The following is a 15,512-nucleotide window of genomic DNA, read 5'->3' as shown; positions in this document are numbered from 1 at the left end:
CCCCTCACCTCCCCTCGCCTCGCCTCGCCTCGCCTCGCCTCGCCTCCCCTCGCCTCCCCTCGCCTCACCTCCCCTCACCTCCCCTCGCCTCCCCTTGCCTCACCTCCCCTCGCCTCGCCTCGCCTGGCTTCGCCTCACCTCCCCTCGCCTCGCCTCGCCTCGCCTCGCCTCCCCTCGCCTCCCCTCGCCTCGCCTCGCCTCGCCTCACCTCATCTTGCCTCACCTCACTGATGTCTGTATGTTGGGTACCATTGAGTTTGGTGGTTTTAATCACCCTGTGCAGAGCCCTCCTGTCCCGGGCTGTGCAGTTTAAAAGTTAACTAGAACTTGACACATGAATTTAGCCTTGTTAGATTTCCTTAAGACATACAGCCTCTCCTGAGCTCTCTTCACACAGGTGGAGATGTGTGATGACCATATGTGAGGTTGACTCCTACAAAACCTGCAACTGTTCCATTCTCCACCTCAGCTCCTCTGATGTAGACAGAGATGGGGATTCTTTGCCTCCTTTCTCTCTAAAGTCAACAGTCAGCGTCTTGGTTTTGTTGACATTGAGCTGTAGGTTGTTCTCTGTGCACCAAAGTTGGTTATTGATTGTCATGGGTGTACAGTGTGAACAGGAGGGGGCCGAGCACTCAACCCTGGGGGACTCCTGTGAGTGGAGGAAGTGTGACTGCCAGTCCCAACTGCCTGAGGTCTGTTTGTGAGGAAGTTCAATCCAATGGCAGTGTGGTCCTCGAGGTTGTATTGAACTCTGAGCTGAATCACCACAATGCATCCTGATGTAGTTGTTGTTATTTTGAAGGTGATGGCAGTGGAGCTGGCCTCCTCTGCGGATCTGCTGGTTCTGGATGAAACTGGTGAAGGTCCAGTCTGTGATGTACTGGAGAACCAGCTTCTTAGAGCACCTCATCAGAATGGGGGTGAGTGCCACAGGGTGGGAATCATTTAGATGACACCGTGCAGACCTTTTAGGGGCAGGGACGACTGGTGGGGACACCTTCCTGTGACAGTGATATGAGTCCCCTCACTCAGCTGGTCCTGATGCTAAATTCACAAACATTCCTCAGGACCAGTCTGACAACAAACCAATCAGAAAAAATGAAATTATATCACACCAGAAACAAAATGATGTCATCCATTGGAAAACAAACAGAAATACAAAGCAGAATGCAGTGCTATCTGGCCTTAAAGAGACAGTACACCACGGCAGCCTACGTGAGCACGGTGACTGACGTTAAACACAGATCCACTCTGACACAGTAGAGACTCAGTGAGCAAAGCCTGGACAAAGAGACAGGCCCATACAAGAAGTCATGGCTCCCCAGAAAGGAGCGCTGCTGCCAGCTGAGTCATGAGCACAGAATAGAGACAGAGCTGCACCAAACTCCAGCCAATCAGAACTAAATGTTTCCCAAAATTCAGACACAAACGTCCTCCATTCAACCACAGGACCAACAGTTCTCTATCAGTTGTGTGTGACCTCCTCCCTTCTGCAGAGTACTGTTGATGCTGTTGTATCAGTGTGTTTTAAATATACTTTTTACTGTGATGCTGCCTTTTACAGTCTGCTTTGGCAATGCTGTATCTGACAATTGTCATGTCAATAAAGCTCCTTTGAATCTGAATCTGAATGTGATATGTGTACAATGGCAGTAATAACATCAGCTGACTGGCTCATGTTGTCAGGCCCAGCAGATCAGCTGACGGTGGCAGGTCTCTGGAGGTGGCGTAGACTTCACAGCTGACTGTGGATGGGATCAAAGTGAGTGTAAAATGTATTAAGCTCATCTGGAAACGTGGCCCCACACATGGTGGGGGCTCCTGCTTTTGTAACCTGTGATGCTCTGGATCTGCTGCCTCATATACTTGGTGTTGTTGGTGTTGAGACCTCTTTCCGTCTCTGCTGATGCCAGCAGCTTTCAGTCTCACCCGCACCACGTTGTGTCCATTGACCCAGGCTTTCTGATTGGTTAGCTGCTGCTGCTTCATCTGTCCACACTTCAGTGGTTTTACTCCAGGTTTGATCAGCTGGGAGTAAATTGGCAGAAATCGAGAGTAGAGCAATGAAAGCTTCAAAATAGTTTTAATTAAATTGAGATCATTGTAATGGTATTTCATCTATTTGTAGAACATTTTTCAAAACCCAAGTTAAGATACACAGACACATCACAGCCTCCATCATGTCACTTTATTGATGTTAGAAAAAAAGGAATTGTGGGATAAAATTTATCAGAAGTCTTATTTGTTATTTGTTGCAGTTTTTACAGTGTAGATAAACAGTTGCATTATAATTGAATTTTGATTTTTTTTTTTTAAATTCATTGTTAATTTTCCTCTGTTCTCTTCATCTCCAGCAGGTGGAGTTAAAATACACATGTTGATCTGCAGTGAGGATCCAGTTGTTTAAGTTTCAAATAATGATTAACGGCTCAAACAACAACAAACTGACATTTTCCCACAATCCAGGTCAAAGTGGTTCTGTCAGTTACAGTCAATCACTAGCACTATATAACGTAAATAACCTTGTCCTTATATGAAACTATTCAGATTGTACAGATTTAAACTGCGTTTCCTCACTGTGATTGACTCATGTTTATCTTATGGAGGTTCAGTTTATTTCTGTGAACCCCTTGAATTAAAATCAAAAGCATTTCCTGGTAAGTCCTCTTCATGCCTTGCTAATGCTAATCCTGTCTTTGTGTACATACATTTGTTAATGTTAAAAGCTGCTGAATCTTACATATGATGAATAGCACTGCAGATGTATTACTGTAAAAGTATTACCTATCCATGCCTTCAACAGGTAAAGGGAAGTGGGAGCTCTGAGTTAGTCCAGTTATATCAGTATATCAGGTGTTTAGTGTGAACACTGAAGCAGCTTCAGTGAGCTTCACCTCTGTGTATCTCTAAGAGGAACAATGAGGAGACGACACACAACGCTGTTGATTAACATGTAGATTTCATCAGGTCAGTTTGCCTCACATCAACAGACAGGGTGGACAAATCAAACGTCTTCCAGTCAATACAAACACTGAAATCAAAGATCTTACATGAACACAACAAGCATGAATAATTATGAACAATTCACAAGTTACATATACAATAAACACATGTTTAACATGTGATATTAAATGTGAATATCTTCCATTTTCACATGTAAACTATCACATGAGCTTCCATCATGTGAACTGATCACATATGATATGTTGAATCTGAGCCTTTCAAGTGATTGTGAAAAGGTTTCTCTCCAGATGTGATTTTACAGACGATCTCAGATTAGAATAAGACACTTCACTGAAATAAATAAATCTACACAGGTCAGCAAGGTCTGCAAAACTAAGACAAAGAGTGAAAATAAATTGAGTGTTCCTAGTCATTCACCTGTTGGAGTGAGGTGTGTTCATATGGAAGGTGGTGTAACTCTGAACAAACGCTACAGCAGTGTGAGCTGAAGGGGAAGTTAGTGGTTGGAGAGATGATGGAAGACGTGTTTCTACAGCTAACAGCTGATGAGGAAACACGGTTCTCAGTGTGTTGACAGGAAGTCGAGCTCAAAGGGTCCAGAGTCTTAAAGAGTTTGTGAACTAAAGTCTACATGAGCTGGTGAAGTCTCTCATGTCCATTAACAGTCCACAGCTACAGTATGTTGTTCTAGAGGTGTCATTATTTCTTCAGTAACAGCACTGGTGAAGGAAACCTCTTCAGCCTGTTTCACATTATTACCAGCCTTTATGAGTGAGCTGCATACCAAACAGCTTCACTGTTGTCTCGGTTTCAGCAGCGTTTAGACAGAGCCCAATAAACCAAAGGGGAGTGGGTGTGGGGGGGATCTCATGTTGAAGTGAGATCTCTGCCACTGATACTGTGCGTGTCTCTGTATGTACAGTTAAAGATGAGCAGTGGTTGTGCTGTCATTGTGGATTGAGCCCTGGAATCTGGGTTTCGCAGTGTTGCAGAGTAGATCATGTTTACTGGCTGGATGTTTGCTGACCACTGATCAAAGGTCAGTCACAAAGACACAGAGGAGGGAGAAAGACCTGAAGAGAGTAAAGCATGTGGCTTTATAAAGCTGCGTTACTGAGTGTTTTTGTGTTAATGATTTAATGTTAGTGGTGGAAAAAGTATTACGATCTTTTATTGAAGTAAAAGTAACAATATCACAATTTAAAAAACTCCCCCAAAACACATTCATAATCTTTATAAAAGTATGTAAGTATAAATGAAAACACCAGCCACACACTGAGCCAAGGCATGTTTCATTTACTTAGCTTGAGTTTGAGTCTTTCTTTCTTAGCATGACATTCAAAATTCACAAATACAAACAGATAAATAATTGCACACAGCTTTTGGTTTGATATAACACACACTATTTTATTAGCAATATTTGACAGTGTATTTATCTATTTGAGGTGCACACATTTCATCAACTTTCTTTGTCGGTTTTTCTATATTAGCTTCATAAACAAAAGTATTTGATTGTCATGAAGTGAATTCAGTTTTCTTTGAGTTACCACTTGCTGGGGGTGTTTCTGCTGGAGCTTCCTGTCTGGCTGTCAGGAGGCCCAGCTCCATCACACCTGTTAAATGGTGCTGATTACTAGTTGGACTGCGCCATCTTCCTCCAGCATCGTGGGAAGGGGCAGTGCTTTCTAGTTTCTACTTATTATTTCTTTGACAAATCTGTTTGTGTTTATTTGTTTGAGTACTTTTCCTGAGTTAATATGGTTCAGCATTATACAGACACGTTTTGTGATTATTGTAGTTTGTTTAAATGGTTATGTGTTAGTCCAGTGGTACAGCAGCAGGCAGCTGTTAAATCTGACACACAGGAAAATGATTACTTTTTGTAAAATACCTGATAGAAACGAGCTGCGGGTTTTAAAAGCCTCTGTGAGCTGTCAGCTGTTTTTGTTTTCAACTCACAGGTCCAGCTTAGCTGAAAATAAAATCAAGATTTACACACAGGGAAAGTGTCACTGAAGGTTCTTTGAAACAACTGTAACAGTGAAGTGATTATTAGGTTTGTAGAGTGTAATTGATCACTTTTCACTATCAGTTCCCTGTTTGACCAGTGGATATCTATTTACACTCAGTGGGGTCCAAAAGTCAGTTTTGGACTGTACTCTGTATTGACCTATAATACTGAGGTACAGTGGAAAACAGTATCCTCCATGAACCAGGTAATAAGCTTGAAAGACAAATGCATAAGAGTGTACATATACACAAACATGTTCAAACGCACCATTTATTAACAAAATTCATAAGAAAAGTCCATCATTTCACTGACCCATTCATGAGCACAAACGTTGCTGACAAACAAGAATATAAGACCAGGTCTCTGGCGCAAATATTAATATGATTGTTCCAGTTTATAAAAAGAGCAAGTTAATACGCAGCATCATATGGGTTGTTGTACAGGTCAAGTAATAAACAGTTAAAACATCACCATCATAACTTCTATTTTCTTTTATGTAACTTTAAAATCAATGTCATTTAAAAAAATACTAAGAAATACATTATCTTTTTTTAAAAGATAAAAAGTCAAAAATTCACCAATAAAATCAACTCCTGTTATCATGAACATATTCTATATGTATAATTATAAAGTCAGTGAGAACAGCAAATTCACATTTTAACAATACCTGGGTATATTGGAAATATGCATAATATTGGTCCAAAAGGTGCAAGGAATCACTATCTACTCTTCATACATGTTACATTACTCCCCCTAGATATAAATTATTATTATATTAGTTTCAAAAACCTTTTAAACTGTTAAAATAAAGACCATAGTTCAAGCAATGAACCATGAACAGACAGCAGACAGATGAATTTGTTTTGCTGATTAGATGAAGGTCTGGATGGAGTGATGATCTGGAGGGAAGGCAGGGTTCATGTTCCAACATGAAAACACACTGCTAGAAACTGTTTAGACTCCAGTACTTTCATTGGATTTGACAGAAAGATGATGGTTTCGAGCAGAGCTGGTGGGGCCTGAGTGTCTGCAGAAGACTGAACCGCTCCTCTGGTTGAAGCTTAGTCTCCTGCAGCCGCTGCACAAATCCCCTTCTACCGATCCACAGTAACATTCAGCAATATTCATGTAAAAGTGAAAGACTAAGATACAGTCGGTTTGTTTCCAAGTTGAGGTGACAAAGTAAACTGATCAGCCTTTGGACCAGTCTCTGCTCCAAAACGCTAAATAACTTCATAATAGTCGAACCAGTTCCCACCCTCACCAAACTGTCAACGCTGAGCATCGAGCAGATATCAGCAGATTTAAAATACCTCCATCAACCAGCCAACGTGCAGGAAATATGGTCACAGTCTCTCCTTCCTGAGTTACAGTGTTCAGTAATGGCCAGAAGTGTTTTTGCAGAAAATGATGATGTCAGAGGGAAGTTGACCTTTGACCTTGACTTTTGAGTTATGGACAATAACATCTTTTTTGAGGTTATAGTGACCTCAACCATTGACCTTCCACCACCAGATTCTAATCAGTTCATACTTGAGTCCAAATGAATGTTTGTGCCAAATTTGAAGAAGTTCCCACATGGTGTGACTGTGATATCGTGACGATGAGAACAGACGAGTGGACGGACAGACAAGCTGAAAACAGAATGCCTCGAGCTCTGACTGTGGCTGCCTCAGAAGCAAAACAACAGTTCAACATTGTGTAAAATTTATTATAATTATTTGCTCTCTATTTCAGAGTGAGATGAGGAGATAAATATGATTTTCATTTTTTGCATGTGAAGCACAGAGCTGGAGTCAGGACGGGGTTGGAGGGAAATAATTAGCTAGTGTGGCTCTTATCTAAATCAAAAACAACTCCCATCAACACTTTTAAAGTGTCTTTTTACACTGTGTTTTGTTAGTTTAACCTGTACATTGAAGAAAGGGAGTTAAAGGGAGTTCTTGATGGATAACAGTTTTTACGCTCACCCAGCACATTTGTGTTGTGTGTCGTTAGCATTAGCATGTGGTTGCTAGATACAGAAAACTGTTGTTTTTACATGTGTTTTTGTGCACAGGTTAAACAAACCAGATACAACATATTAATCAGTGGCTGGAGAGGTGTTGGTAGTTTTTTTAACTTACAGAGCCAACTAATTACATCCTGACTCAAACTCAGCATTTAACATCCAGACATGAAATACTGTAGACATCATCTCACTGTTGGAAAATAAGCAAAGATGAGGGAGAAAAAGAGAGAAAGAAAGAAGTGAAACTAGAAGAGCTGCGTTCAGCTTCAAAAGTAAGAAAACCTCAATTAAAATCCCACTTTTTGACCTTTGTAACAACACTAATAACTTCAAATCCAGCCTTTCTTAACTGTGTGTTGTGTGGCTCCCTGCGTATGTGTGTAATATCCAAATCGAAGGAGCTGAAGTTTTTTTTTGATGAAGGTCAAATGTGTCACAACAACAGACGAATTATATTCTCCAGATATTTGTTTGGTACAAGACCAACAAAAATTATATCATCATCTTTTTTATATTTTTTGTCAGTAAAAATGAAATGTAAAAATGATCATCCACACTGAAATTGTAACTCATATTAAAATATCTGTCAAAATATATATATATATATATATATATATATATATATTAGATTCAATCTTGTTTTTCTGAGTGAAGCTTGTGGAAGAGAGACCAGCCCAGACATGATGCTGTGACTTCAGCTACATGTGTTTCAAGCAGAAGATGCTACGTCACCTTCTGGTCAGGTTTCAGTGAGCAGTGTCCTGTAATAGGGAGACTAAAATCATGTAAACTCAAAGTCCATCTGATGGAGAAATCTTTTCAGCTCTTTTAAAAGAGCAAACAACAGTACTCCAGAGTTTTAGAAAAAAAATGGCTGCCAGACAGTCAGTGTCCAGAGTAAGTTCCAAACATCATCCCTCTGAGAGGCGTTCAGTCTCTGCTTCCCCTGAGGTCAACGAGTCTTCAGCAGTGATGGCGATATCAGCCGTCGGGTGGGTGGCAATCTGCTGCAGGAGCTTCTCCTTTTGAAGCAGCTGATTGGTCCAGTCTTGACACACCTCCTCTATTCCAGGCCCCTCCCCTCCATATTCTGGCGGCAGGATGTCTGGTGAGAAGAAGTCACCTAAAGTGTCGTGGTAATCAGCCCCGTGCATATGGATCTACAGAGGACAGAAGGAACTGGGTTTTAAAGACATTTACACTCTGTATTTGTATGTAAAGGAGAGTCTGAGACCAGAATCTGAGACCAGAATCTGAGACCAGAATCTGAGACCAGAGTCTGAGACCAGAGTCTGAGACCAGAGTCTGAGACCAGAGTCTGAGACCAGAATCTGAGATCAGAGTCTATGAACAGAGTCTGAGAACAGAGTCTATGAACAGAGTCTGAGACCAGAGTCTGAAACCAGAACCTGAAACCAGAACCTGAAACCAGAACCTGAAACCAGAGTCTGAGATCAGAGTCTGAGACCAGAGTCTGAGACCAGAGTCTGAAACCAGAACCTGAAACCAGAACCTGAAACCAGAGTCTGAGATCAGAGTCTGAAACCAGAGTCTGAGATCAGAGTCTGAGACCAGAGTCTGAGACCAGAGTCTGAAACCAGAACGTGAAACCAGAACCTGAAACCAGAACCTGAAACCAGAGTCTGAGATCAGAGTCTGAAACCAGAGTCTGAGACCAGAGTCTGAGATCAGAGTCTGAGACCAGAACCTGAAACCAGAGTCTGAAACCAGAGTCTGAGATCAGAGTCTGAGATCAGAGTCTGAGATCAGAGTCTGAGACCAGAGTCTGAAACCAGAGTCTGAAACCAGAACCTGAAACCAGAGTCTGAGATCAGAGTCTGAGACCAGAATCTGAGACCAGAGTCTGAGACCAGAGTCTGAGACCAGAGTCTGAGACCAGAGTCTGAGACCAGAGTCTGAGACCAGAGTCTGAGACCAGAGTCTATGAACAGAGTCTGAGACCAGAGTCTGAGACCAGAGTCTGAGAACAGAGTCTATGAACAGAATCTAAAACCAGAATCTGAGACCAGAATCTCAGACCAGAGTCCAGACCAGGTGGGTATGTTTTCAGTGTAATCATGGATCTCACCCTCTGTTTGATCTTATCTGGCAGGAAGGGACGAATCATGGCAAAGACTGGCCGGAAGAACATCGGCTCATTGACCAGATGAATTCCTCGAACTTTAAGTGGAAATGAGTCCTAAACACACGCACACACACACACACACACGCACACACACACAGAGAGGGAGAGACAGTAAACAGCTGAACATGATGATCTCAGAAGACATTGGTAAACCAGTCTGTCATCACAACATCATGTGGTGTAACATCTGTCATAATATAGTTAGTTAAGAACTCAAGTTCTCCTTTTTTGGTAGAACCTGTTATAAAGAGTCGTGTGTTATCGTCATGGCAATAAAAACATTGTTGTGGATGAAGACCTATATGAAGCATGTATAGAGTTAGAACCATGATCGAAGGCCTACCGAGAGAACAGAGGATATCTTTCTGGCAAGGGAGGGGTTAATCTGCAAGGCGTGGCCTAAAGTCCATCCCTGTAGGTCAAATATGGCCTTCAGGCCCCGCCTCTGCGTCTGTGTCTCCATGGAGATGATCTCTGACGTCATCAGGCTGACCCTGAACACCTGGAAGGCCGACCAGTCCTTTGGGTTCCACTGACCTGGAGACGGACGGACAGACAGACATGTTACTGTACTCAGACCAGTCAGACGCTACACTGCACTACTCTATATGTTTTATTGACAATGACTCAAATGACTAAAGAACAATTTCTGAGCTTCTACTTTTACTTTGTGTAAATTGTCTGCCTGTGTTTTTCGCTTGTTTTGTTGTTTTATCCATGTGAAGCACTTTGTAATCTCTGATTTTGATAAGTGCTTCATAAATAAGCTTTATATTATTATTCAATGATGCTCTAAATTTCTTTTAGCTGTTAGCTTAAGACTGTTTGAGTCTCACAACTGTCATTGCCCACCACCCCTATAAAGATGGTGATGTTTTGAAGGTAGAATGTTCTAAGTTTATTGTCTTAGCATGCTAACATTAATAAGCGCTAGCTGAGGCTGGTGTCATTAATGTCATTGGTTTTAAAGGTATCTGGTTATAAATAAAGTTATGGGCAAACAGAAATTTTGACCTGATAATGGTGCTAGATGCGAGATCAGGAGATAAATATTTTTTACAATTTATCCTCTAGAGAAGGTGAATGTTTGTTTGGCAAGTCATTCCATAGTTGTGGAGACATTTCACTCTGAACCAAAAAAACGAAATCAGTAGGATTCGTCCTCTGGGGATCAAGAATGTCTTCACAAGATCTCTCTGTAATTGATCCAATATTTGTCCAGATTTCAGTCTGGACCAAAGGGGTGGACAGACAGACTGACTGACGGACGACAGCGCTGCTAGCATGGCTAGAAATATATTTCCCTCACCGAACCGAAACCGCCACAACCGTTTGTTTACACAAGACATGCATAATTTATCGTTACCATGGTAGTTGCCAGCTAGCTGACCAATCAGAACACACTGGGCTCTGATTGGTCAGCTTCAGCAGGAGGAGGCGGGGCCTTAAAGAGTCGTGAGCTCTAACAGAGCCTTCCAGACAGAGGGTGAAGAGAGTACAGTATAAAATGTACAGAAGAAGAAAACTAATGTCTTTTCAGAACATTAGAGTTAGTTTTACACATCCAGCAGTTATACAGCGACATTAGCCTCATTTTGAATGTCCTGTATTTACTCTCCTTTAGCTCTGTTTTGGTCTCCACCAGCTCCTGAGGGAAACGTCTGGCTCTTTAGCTGCTAAACCCTCCACTGTCAACACTCGTCTGCTGTTTGGAGCTGAGCAGGTCGAGCTTCAAGTTAGTCATCAAGCTTTTTCACTGTTGCTAGAAATGAGGCTGATGAGAGACGAGTTTGCGGTTTGATGGAAAACCAAAACAATGAGCTAAAACACAGAGCAGATTCTGATTCTCTGTGGGTTTGGAATGATATGTGACATTTTTCATATTACACATAGTTGTTTGATCCATTGTGAATATATAAAAATGATTAGTGCAGTTTTAAGGCTACAGTAGTTGCATTTTGTCAGGAAACAAACCTGTGTGTGATGAACAACAGATTATGTGAATTTGAGAACAGCTGAGTTAAACATCTATTTCCCTTTACATGTGGGTGTTCCATGTAACCAGGGAGTAGATAAACTGGCTCAACAAGGAAATGTACACTTCATTTAAAACATCTGGCTGACATCGAGAATCTGAAACTATAAAGCACATCCTTATAACATGCAGAGAGAGGGCTACTGATGACAGAGCTACCTGTCCAACCTGTCTTTGAACAGGGAACAGTACTGATACACAAACATAGTAACTTGGCAAAGCCCCATATGTTAAAACAATAACTACAAGTGATAACAGTAACACATCTACAAGGAAGAAGAAGAAGATTTTATTATTGCATCAAAATGACATCACTCTGACACATCAACAGGTGCCTGAGGTGGGTGAGTTATTTTTGAAGTTCAGTCCTGTTCATTGTCTGCATGAATATTTATGTGACTTGCAGTTTGGAGACTTGGATGGACATGAAAGTCAGATACTGTCTGATGGTGGGGTGGTGTTTGATTTATCCACGGCTCAGTGATGTTTACAGCTGAAACATCCGTTTGACTTTGTTTAGAAAAGTCCTGTCAAATGATTTCACTTGTTTGCACATGTTCAACAACCATCCACACACACACAAGCTGCATACTGACCGATCCTGTAGACCAGCACCCTGCTGCCGCTGTGGTCCCGCTGTGGGAGGACGCCATGATACGACGTGCCGAGGAGGCCGAGCACAGAGAGGGGAGACAGGCAGCCGCTGATCTCAGGACTCTCCCTCCGCCACCGCTGGTAGTTCAGTAAAAGCTGCAGGGGACGAAGGCGTGTTCAGGGACATCAGGGAATTCACAGGAGTCACAGGAGGAGTTGGCACAGGTCAAATATTTTCTAACCTTTACTCTCTGTTATCAAACCCTCAGAGTAAATGTCTCTGCTGCTGCAGATCAAAAAGGAAATAAAAACAAAGCTCAGACTGTTGAGCTGTAATAAAAACTGATAAATGTCTGTGGATCAAAACAGAACTTAGACCCACTTGGCTGAGCTCCCACTGCTCTCAGACAACAATAAGCAACTCAGCCTGTCTGCTGATATGAAACTAACACCTGCTCTGACGGACACAGCAGCTCAAATGAAGAGCTGCTGTGGTTTAACAATCATTTTTTAGGAATGATGTAGTGATAACTCAGCAACAATACTCTGCAGTACGTAAAGTAAAAGTAAATTCAGTCCTGAATCCAACACTGACACTAACACAACACAGCAGTGATATAGTCACACTACAAACCCTGGTCTGGTTCGCTGGGAATCTGTTTGTCACAGTCACAGTTGTTTAAACACACACTTTGCTACAGGCCAACGAGGACAAAAGCACCGGACACTTTGTCTGAGCTGTTTTAAAACACTGTGTGTGAAAGTAGATCAGAGTGCACGGAGCAAACACACAGAAATAACATGTTTAGTGTTCATCATTTCATTCTTGACTCCACTAAAAAGATTTACATGCTTTAATGTTCTGAAAAGACATTCGTTTTCTTCTTCTGTACATTTTATACTGTACTCTGTTAGAGCTCAGGGCTCTTTAAGGCTCCTATATACGTCCCATGGTCCGAATGTGGCCCATACACAGCATGACTGTCAGATGCTACTTCCACATGTATCCAACAATAGCACAGGATAACAGCTGGAATCTGCCCAGATGTGGAGGTAAAGTATTTGGGCCAGAAGTTTCATTTTGCAAATGTTTTAGCACATTTGCTTTACACGGTGCAAAATAAGCAAAAGACATCTCAAGTAAGGAAAAGGATTTCTGCACAGTGACTGCTGATCTGTGAAATCTGTCTGATCACTCTCCCAGAAAAAACTCCTCCCTGGCGCGATCAACAACCGCCCAAAGTTTTTCTAAAGTTCCGGTTCAGTTCTTGTTGAATCTCTCAGACTCGCTTTAAGTTGGGTCACTGTTGTGTGCGCTCCAGCCTGTCGGGAATGGTAGTTTTCCCGGGGAGAGTGCGGGTCTACCTTCAGAGAGAGATCCACGTCGAAGTCTCTGGCCCGCAGAAACTTGATGAGGAAGCCGTCGGAGAAGGTCCGGACCGCGGACAGCTCGGCCGCCTGCAGGGCGCTCCGCCTCAGGCTGATCACGTACGGCTCCAGCTGCTCCGCGTCGTCCGGCAGCTCGCTCAGCTGAGGCCCGTTCATGTCGCCCTCTGGTCCGGTTACATGTCACTGCTGCAGCAGGGGAGAGAGGGGAGGCTGAAAATGGACGGAGGGAGAGGGAAGGAGGGAGGGAATGTGTGTCTGTGTGTGAGCGAGAGAGAGACACACAGAGAGAGAGAGAGAGAGAGAGAGAGAGAGAATGGAAGCTAAATATGTCTCTGCCTGCCACAGCCCGAGGAACTCAATAAACTACACGTCTGTATGATGTTAGATGATTGTATGTAAGTAAATGTATAAAACTGTGGTATATTGTAGTGAATTATAATGTATTTTATTGTATTTAAAAATCTAAATCTCTTTCAGTGAGCATCACTTATTTAATAAACTCCTTTGGCTGTAACATGTTTTGTTCATGCCAATAAAGCTATTTGAGTGTTTCAATTTAAAAGAGATTTCTCTTTTTTTGATTTTTACAAAAACACTTTATTAACATATTTGTCATATCAAACATTTGGTTCATTTTACATAAAGTGATTATGCCGATCACATTTTAAAAATAAATTATTAAGTTGAAAATTGTGCGAAATGCAGAAGCAGCAACAGAGCAGATGATGTTCTTGTGGCACCAAACAGTTTTAAAAACCAACCCTCTAAATCTCCTGTTTGTTTATAAAATCTGAACTCTAACCAGAGTCTGGCCCTGAGCTTTACTTGCCACACTGTCTTGGCCTCCTGCCCTTCTCTGTTACATAAATTGCCATCTTTGCTTCTCCTGAGAGGAAGTTCAGGAGCTGCCACTTGTTTTTGTTGTAGCCAGCTCCCATGATAAAAACCCTCTCGGTAAAAACAACATTAAAGAGACTAAAAAACCAATGTTAAAAGAGAGAAGAGCTCAGTGAGTCTCTTACACTCTCATGTTGGTCACAGAACGGACACTTGTTTAAAACAGCAGCATTAAGAACAGAAATAAAAGCATCAGAGTCAATAGCACCATGTAAAACCCTCCACTGTGGGTCTGTTGCTCAGTCCGACCTTGTAGATGCTCTTCACACAATTTTCATAAAGTGTCCTTTTGTCAGCTCTGTGTAGAGTCGGTTCTTGTGCGTTTGTGATTTTCAGTAGGGGTCAGTTCTCCCAGCCCTGGGCTCAGGAATATTTCCGGGAAGGGTTCTGCAGCATCAGGTTCATTTCAAATAGAGTGCTTATGCAAGTCACATTTTAAAAATAAATAATTAAGTAAAAAATTTAGCAAAATAGAAAGAAAGAGAGGCAGAAAGAGATAGAGAGAGATAGATAGATAGAGAGGGGGGGGCACTGTGTTGGTGAAGACGCAGGTGGATGACTTGAAGTTATGTAGGGAAGCAGCCACTGTTGTAAATGGAAATATGTACATTTACTCAAATGCTGTACTGAAGCTCAAAACTGAGTTTTTCCATTCAATACTACTTTATATTCTGCTCAGTGCATCTCTGCAGCCCATCATCTTAAATATGATCAATAACTGTGTTGTCCACCTCCCTGTGAGGGTCATTCAGCCTCATGCCAGAGACCGGTACAACACTTTTATAACTGTATTGAATCCCTGTAGATGTTATACAGTATAGGACCCAGAGTCATTACAGGTGTTCATTATTTAGTAGCATTTACTTCACCAAGTGATATTCAGTCATTTCTGGAGGATAAAGTGTTGTTGTGCTCCAACTTCTCCCCCTGCTGGTCATCAGTAGCTACTGCAAGCTGCAGTGACCTCGCTTCATCCATGTGTCTGTGTGGATTAACCTGTCCAACAGTCTTCAGCGGTCAACATGTATTTGAATGTATCTACACGTACGTGATGTAATGGTTGGAAAAATCAGATTCCACTGTCTGTAATCATCTATCTCAAGAGAATATCAGCCAACAACTGCACCACAGTAACTCCCCAATGTGATGCAATGCTTGTGTTAAATTCTGCTTTGTGAAACTTCCTGATTTTGTTGTGTGTTCTTGTGTATTTTGTGTTGGTCCAGCCCTGTACTGATACTATAGACTGTTGAGTTGCATCATAGTTAGAGCTCCATATGGTGTAAAGGTAGATGTCCATGTCAGTGGCGGCTGCTGGTCTTATAAGGAGGGGAAGCTCATTTTTCGGCCTACATCATAAAATGTGTCCGTTTATTTAAATGTAAATTCGCAGAGTGACAGAAGAGAGTCGCCAAACACAACGCTAGTCGTTTTTAACAAAGACAAAGTCGCTGAGGATCAG

General features: G+C 42.0%; 1 protein-coding gene across 1 annotated transcript; it reads right to left on the bottom strand.

The window, feature by feature from the left end:
• Positions 1 to 5,234: 5,234 nt before the first annotated feature.
• On the bottom strand, positions 5,235 to 13,391 carry ttpa (tocopherol (alpha) transfer protein). Its single transcript, XM_023398276.2, has 5 exons — positions 13,130 to 13,391; positions 11,767 to 11,920; positions 9,479 to 9,672; positions 9,079 to 9,189; positions 5,235 to 8,149 (listed from the first exon to the last, which is right to left on the bottom strand). Exons 1-5 carry the CDS (start codon positions 13,307 to 13,309, stop codon positions 7,901 to 7,903), a joined length of 888 nt encoding a protein of 295 aa, XP_023254044.1. The 5' UTR covers positions 13,310 to 13,391; the 3' UTR covers positions 5,235 to 7,900.
• Positions 13,392 to 15,512: the final 2,121 nt, after the last annotated feature.

Source organism: Seriola lalandi, unplaced genomic scaffold, assembly GCF_002814215.2.
Source record: "Seriola lalandi dorsalis isolate HSWRI2012SDOR001 ecotype SW California unplaced genomic scaffold, Sedor1 jcf7180002054981, whole genome shotgun sequence".
NCBI classification, from domain to species: Eukaryota; Metazoa; Chordata; class Actinopteri; order Carangiformes; family Carangidae; genus Seriola; species Seriola lalandi.
The sequence above is the reverse complement of the archived record's forward strand: the minus strand, read 5'-3'. Positions and strand labels throughout refer to the sequence as shown.

Excerpts from the sequence above, each read along its gene's own strand:
- ttpa (XM_023398276.2), bottom strand. The coding sequence starts at position 13,309 with ATGAACGGGCCTCAGCTGAGCGAGCTGCCGGACGACGCGGAGCAGCTG. Across the intron at positions 9,673-11,766 it reads GGTGCTGGTCTACAGGATCG|GTCAGTGGAACCCAAAGGAC; the intron begins GTCAGTATGCAG and ends GTCCGTCTCCAG. Across the intron at positions 9,190-9,478 it reads AGATATCCTCTGTTCTCTCG|GACTCATTTCCACTTAAAGT; the intron begins GTAGGCCTTCGA and ends GCGTGTGTTTAG.